Source organism: Nicotiana sylvestris, chromosome 9, assembly GCF_000393655.2.
Source record: "Nicotiana sylvestris chromosome 9, ASM39365v2, whole genome shotgun sequence".
NCBI classification, from domain to species: domain Eukaryota; kingdom Viridiplantae; phylum Streptophyta; class Magnoliopsida; order Solanales; family Solanaceae; genus Nicotiana; species Nicotiana sylvestris.
Genome location: NC_091065.1, coordinates 24986229 through 24993072, shown reverse-complemented (window position 1 = coordinate 24993072; position 6844 = coordinate 24986229). Strand labels below are relative to the sequence as shown.

At 38.8% G+C, this 6844-nt stretch overlaps 1 protein-coding gene across 1 annotated transcript; it reads right to left on the bottom strand.

Moving 5' to 3' along the window:
• Window positions 1–1129: 1129 nt before the first annotated feature.
• On the bottom strand, window positions 1130–6233 carry LOC104229714 (protein EIN6 ENHANCER). Its single transcript, XM_009782401.2, has 3 exons — window positions 6013–6233; window positions 1823–1890; window positions 1130–1634 (listed from the first exon to the last, which is right to left on the bottom strand). The coding sequence occupies exons 1-3, from the start codon at window positions 6185–6187 to the stop codon at window positions 1503–1505; spliced, it is 375 nt and encodes a 124-aa protein (XP_009780703.1). The 5' UTR covers window positions 6188–6233; the 3' UTR covers window positions 1130–1502.
• Window positions 6234–6844: the final 611 nt, after the last annotated feature.

The following is a 6844-nucleotide window of genomic DNA, read 5'->3' as shown; positions in this document are numbered from 1 at the left end:
ACTTTTGCTAGAACAATTCTAAGTTAATAGGTACTCACTCACTCCAATTAAGTAAATATAAACTCTTTTAAGCAATTCATCAAACACCTTGTATGCGTGCTTTTGTGAGTTAAACCACTTTAGTAATGGGTTGTATCAACTCACCTCAAAACTTCTCGAGCCAATATGTAGACCCCAGTCCAATTGACACCAGTCAAACAATCAATTCTACAACAATCAGTACATTTTAATCAATTTTAAAGTTTCACACCTAAACATGAAATTTATTGTTAATATAGAGGAAGAAGGAAATTAACTATTTTATTCTTACCTACTACTACTTTAGGATAATTGAGAATAGGAAATTCTATGTACCTGAGTTCAAGAATTAGTAATTGGTAAGAACCCTAGAATTTTCCGTTGCTTGTGTGAGTATTTTCGCTGGGACGTGCGTCTGTTTCTTATACGCAGAAGTCTGCTTGGAATTTCTTTTTCGTTCGAAGGCTTAAGGCTTTAAGCCTGCCTTACGCTTTTCAACAACCCTTTTTATGGGCTTAAGGGCTTTGGTTATTTTGTCCCTTTTTTTTGTTTTTTGTTTTTTAATTATTAATGATACCCACTTTTAATAATTAATAATATTAAAATTATTAATATTCCCTAATTGTATAGCCAATTATTTATAAATATAGATGTAACTCAAAATCACTCACAAGGATTTAAATCCGTAATAGAAGTATAATTTAAGGGGGAAAAATTAAATTCTATATTTAGCGTGTCTTGAAACTTTTATAGATTTGAGGAGTGTTACACAAATGCTTATACATTGTTGGGCAGGCAGCAATGACTACATCAACTACCTTATATATGCCAGAGCAAGTCGTTTCTACACACCAAGTCAATATGAAAGAGCAATATTCCCATCAACTACAGGTTCGGATTCATTAGTAGAATCTTCCTATACTTTATGCATGAATATTTTCTTTAGGCTGGATTTTGTTTGACACTAGCTAGACTTTATATGGAGTTGAAGCAAGGAAGATTGCACTGTTTGGATTGCCCCAAATAGGTAAGAGTTGCAAAAACACAATACCAGAACATGTGAAATGAGGCAATTCAACTATTCAACAAGAAGCTAAATACCAACACCCCACAAGCAAAATTCACATGTATAACATTTCATCAGTTATGAGTACGTTAATCAAATCTTTAGTTTCCGCTAACTTTATATACAACTAATTTTCTAGTTCTTTTTTCTTGGTAAGTCTTAGTTTTATGAATAATCCTTGTTGCAAAGGTTTGGAAAACAGGAAAATGCAAAAACTCCGTGTCTCCTTAGGGCAGTACAACTATTTTGGGACAACAGAAATTGCAAATTTGATTGCTGTTGAGAGAGCGTACAATGCTCTTCTACCTTCAGATACGGATATTCGTCAATTGGTCATGGACAATAATTTTGCCGTTTATGAAGTTGAAAATGGAAAAGGGCACTGAAATTTCTCAACTATCTATTTCTCGTACTGCACCTATTTCAAAACAACAGCTGCATTTCTGAGAGACAAATACCTCTGAACATAGTCATTAGGAAGCGATCTTATTATCTTGAAAACCTCGGTGTTAGCATAACGGAGTTTAGTTCTTGGGTCAAAATATGGTGCCTGCATGTCAAACATAAGAATTTTTTTACCATCCAAAAACGTTTGTGCAGCAAAATAATTTCTCGTGGCATAAAGGACTAAGAATGCACACAACCCCTATTCAGTGAGAGGATGTGACAGTAAGACAGCACAGGAAAGCAAGCAGAAATTTAGACCATATCATACAAGGCACTCTGGGGCAAAGGTACCTCGAATCCTGTTACGTCGCATATCTTTTTGCATGGATGCATAGAAGGTGGTGATTCAATGTTAACATCTGCAGGGATTGAGCAAACAAAGTCAAAACTTTGAAATATTCATTAAGCTACGAATGATTAAAAGGAATATCTGCAAAAAAATGTCCCTAAACTGGGAAACAAATAGACTGTTGCTAAATCCACACTACCCTAAACCCACACCCTCTCCTCTCTCCTTTCCTCTACGGTGACATGGAGTGGTATTGGCTGCCATGGACGTGCAGCCCTCTCCCCAGCTTCAAGCTGTGGGAGAGACGACCAAAAACCCTATTTCTAACACAACATATGCTACTCAACTAATTCCAAACCAAACAGTCCAAAAACTACAAAAAACGAATCTGAAACCTATTGAGTTTACTCGTGGAGTTCCTACTATCAAGTTTACCATGGAAGAAGTTGATCAATACACAAAGGAAGAAGGTCTTCATCAAGCTGTAGTGCTCAAATTCTCGTATGGACAGCCTGAAATTCTGGAATAACGCAAGTTACTGTCCAAACTTTTTGGGACGACAAATCGATGTTTGATCGGAGTAATGGCTCGTCGACATATTTTGGTTAGGTTTGACAAATATGAAGATTTTGTTTTAGCCGCATCTAAATCTTTGTATTATTTGAAGTGCAATGGTGAAGAGTTCCAAATTAGAGTTTTTCCATGGTCGTTTTTGTTTAATCCTAAAGAAGAGTCATCTAGAGCTTTTGTTTGGATTTCTTCTGCCGCCTAATCTATTTGCTAGGCAGTTGCTCTTATCTATAGCTTCTGCTGCTGGTAAACCAATTGCAATTCATAGAACAACAACGGTGAAGTCAAAACCTAGCAATGCTAGGGTAAAGGTTGAACTGGATTTGCGTGATAAGCTGCCTACAAACGTGAGATTACAATTTGTGAATGAGAAGACTGGTGAAGTTGTTGAGCACTTGCAGGAATTAGTTTATGATGATCTTCCACTATATTGTGTTTGTAAGCATCAAGGCCATGGGGAGAAAGCATGTCGACTACAAGGTGAACTGTTGAGAATCGAAGAGAGGTGCAACAGTCTGCTAACGAAGTGGTTGATGCTGGTGTTCCAAAAGCTACAGCTGATCGTGAGGAGAAGGACCTTGGTGGCTCAAAAGGTTTAAAGATTGTGCCAGGCAATATTCCAGATGCAACTTTGCATGATTTTAATGCTACAGATGTTACAAAGGGCCTGAAACTTCCAGATGAGACTCATGATGATCAACAACAGCTGTTGAAGGTGCAGGATGAGGGAGTTAAACAAGTTACTGCTTCTACTGGATTAGTCGAGGTTTTGACTCTAAGGAACCTGGGAATGTCTCTATAGGTGTGCTTAATCATAGGTCGGCTAGGATTGGAGATGATGCACTTGTAAATGTAAAATTAGGTGACAAAGGTGATGAGCTACAACAACAAAAAACTACTGGAAATCGAGAGGGTGATGCATTAAATAATAACGCTGCTACAGATGATCCTATAGGTGTTGTCTCAAAGATGGTGAAGGGTCCTGCTAAACCTTCACGTGATGTCCCTGCTACTACAGCCTTGGCGAGGATTTACAAAGATGTGAACTCAGATTTACAAGCTAATCCTATGCTGAATGGTACTGGTGCAGTGCCAGTAGCAGGGGGTGATCGACCTTCTGTTGCAGCTGGTGATTCAGCTGATAAAGCAGCAGGTTTTAGCTACTGGTGTGGCTAATGAGGGGCAAGAACAGGTAGGTGTTATGGCTTTGGAGTGTGCAGCTACTACAGGTTCTAAAGCATCGAATATAGAGGCTAAACATCCTCAACTTTCAGCTGGAGTTGAGCAGTCTGCTTTTGGGATGTTGAAACCTACTGTTGCAGCGACTGGAACAATGGATCGAGCTACACCTAAGGTTGTTAATTCTATGGTAAGGTGTAGGCCAGGTATTTGATACTCCAGGGAAATCTGCTGCAATTCCAAGCAAACCTGCTACAAGGAATAATGACTGGACAGTGGTGAATCGAACTCCTGGCAAAAAGCAATCTCCAGGCATCAAAATCAGATATTACCAGCAAATACCATTGGTATGTCGAACTCTTTTGATGCTTTGGTGGATGAGCGTGATCATGATGTGAAGGAGGCTGGGAATAAGGTGCAACAGGTGGACGATGAGGCAACGTTAATAACTGGAAAAACCAGCTCGATAGGCAGCAGAGTGCCACAGAAAAACTCAAAAGATATAGGTGAATCGACAGTGGTGAATCATGACTGGACAGTGGTGAATCGAACTCCTGGCAAAAAGCAATCTCCAGGCATCAAAATCAGATATTACCAGCAAATACCATTGGTATGTCGAACTCTTTTGATGCTTTGGTGGATGAGCGTGATCATGATGTGAAGGAGGCTGGGAATAAGGTGCAACAGGTGGACGATGAGGCAACGTTAATAACTGGAAAAACCAGCTCGATAGGCAGCAGAGTGCAACAGAAAAACTCAAAAGATATAGGTGCTCGACCACACGCTTCAAAAGAAATTGTATCTGTTGATGCTATTAATATCCAAGAACTAATGAAGCTGTACCAACACTGAAACTCACCAGTCCAGAAATTGCAAAGTCTGTAAAGGAAACACAGGCAGATTTGGTGATGAATACAAATCCTATGATCAAGACACCTTTGGTTACATTACACACATCGGTTCATGAAGTTCCCTCCCAATCTATAGAGTCATTTGGTGAACAAGATGGAGATTCATTGCAGCAACTACTATCTACCGGAAACAATCAACAACTAGTGCAAACAATTTCCCAAGCAAATTCTACAACCGAGAGTTTTGTTTCTAAACAAGAACAAGCCGTGACAAGTGCAGCTGTGTTTAATAGAAAGACATGAACTGATCAAATAGAGGATGAGGAGGATGAAGAAGATTATGCAGATAGCCTTCAAGATGATAGTGATGATGCGGCAGATCAGTTTTCATCGAGTCCGAGATCCAATGAAGAGGCACCAAAGGTGAATAACGAGCAGATTTCCAATTCAACTAATAGTGAGTCAAGCAAGAAAGGTTTAAGCCCAAATGCACCTGTTTTTGTACCATCCAGGCAGCAGCAAATTGCAGCAGTTGGCTTGAGGAATAGCTCTAATTCTAAGGCTCTCCATATAGCTTCCACCATAGTGTTTGTGAAGTAACTCGGAGTATAGACATAGACTGTCGTTTGAAAGAAAGCTCTTTCCAAGGAAGATGTGGTAGAATTTGTCAGCACACTGGACCAACAAGCATCCTTTAATTTGGAAAAAATAACCAACTAGTAAACATCACAAATGCCGTGAGAGGACCACACAATCAGTATATTTATGACAAACTTGGAGTATATAAAATTCTATTCTCCACCTTAAAGAGGAGTGTTGAAATTATTAACAATATAGATAAAAGCTCAAAAAGTCAAGCACACCCATTGGAGAATTAATGATACGAATAACAATCAAGAAGTCAAGCATGCCCAATAAATGCATGACGTGTGACATCGAGGTCCCATATTATATGTTCAGCACAAAGCCAACTTAGGCCGCTTTTTTCCGTGTTCTCTACTCTCTGTCTTTGTCTGCCATCTTCAAAAGAAGTAGAAGATCCGTCACACTACCGCCACCACCACCCCAAATATCTCTCTCTCGCAGATATAATAATACTGCCATCAAGTATCATGAACAACCTTTGGGTGGGAAAAGAAGTATCAATGATTGGTTTAGTAATTTGATTGTCGTGATCGAATAACTACGAAATTGAACTTAACTTTCTATCAAGTTAGGCAACAAGAATTCGATGTGAAATTGTTTGGGCATTTCAATTTGGATCTAAGGTGTTATACCTACATCTATTTTTTGTCTATATGCTCATTGGATACAATAAACCAAATTTTCAATCCAAGTTAACCGATCAACTTCAGGATTGAGCCAAAACCGAACCAACAAAAGTTTGGTTACACAACAGTTTTTTCTTTAAGTAAACTAAAATATTTGGATACCAACAGAATTAAGAAAATCAGCAAATGAGCCAAACTGAATAAGTATAGCTATATCTTGCAAAAACCTAGAACACAGCCCTATTCTACATTAGGGGCAAAGGAATTGAAACGCTTAATTGACAGCAAAAAATAGGGTACAGGTGAAAGATTGAGACTCACAAGTAGGTAGGTGAGGAGGATAATTATCGTAATTTTCAGCTTGAATGATCTGCTTGAGATGCTTCCAATGACGGCCTCTAGCCTGTCCTTTGGGGTACTTGTCGTACATCTGAATCTTCTTGAATTTCATGTGAGTTGGCAGTACTAGCTCTGCTTCTATCACTTCCCGCTCCATCTATAGCGAGCGCCGAACCGAAGAAGCTGATGATTCGAATAAGGGTGTTTTACTTGTTCGGCTTGGACGTTATTAGAGTTGTCAAAATGGGCTTAGCCCGCCAGCCCAATCCAGCCCGTTACTAGGGTAGGGTTGGGCTAAGATATTTTAAGCCCATTTTATAGCTGAGTCTAAGAAGCCCGACCCAAGTTAGCCCGCGGCCCTTGAGGCTTGACTGAGGCTGGGTCGAGGCTGGCCCGCGGGCCAATAATTTATTTAATTCAAATTTTAAATTAAAAAAAAGGAAGTAAAGATTTTGAATGGGCTAAAGACGTAAGTCTTGCACCCTAATCATAAATTTTTCTTCCTCAATAGTCTAACATATTACCGCAACTCTCTGCCTACCTCCCCTCAATCCTCAATTCTTTATCGCTCCCTCTTTCTTGATCTTCGGCATCGACGACTTACTACAGGTAATTAGTTTTTTTCTCTTGAGTTTACTAATCTTTCTATCTTACAAATAAATAAGTTCAATATTTGGACTATTCAATCCATTATGTACATGACTAATGATTGCTTCATATTTTATTCTCATGCATATATATATTTCTCTATTTTATTTTGGGTTTATGTCTATTCTATATGCATTTGTATATGTATATGGATCATATTTAGGCT

Bases quoted from the DNA above. Each gene is read 5' to 3' on its own strand.
- LOC104229714 (XM_009782401.2), bottom strand. From the start codon at position 6,187: ATGGAGCGGGAAGTGATAGAAGCAGAGCTAGTACTGCCAACTCACATG. The intron at 1,891-6,012 runs GTGAGTCTCAAT...CAATCCCTGCAG, and splicing joins TCCTCCTCACCTACCTACTT to ATGTTAACATTGAATCACCA. The intron at 1,635-1,822 runs GTACCTTTGCCC...TTTGACATGCAG, and splicing joins GCGACGTAACAGGATTCGAG to GCACCATATTTTGACCCAAG.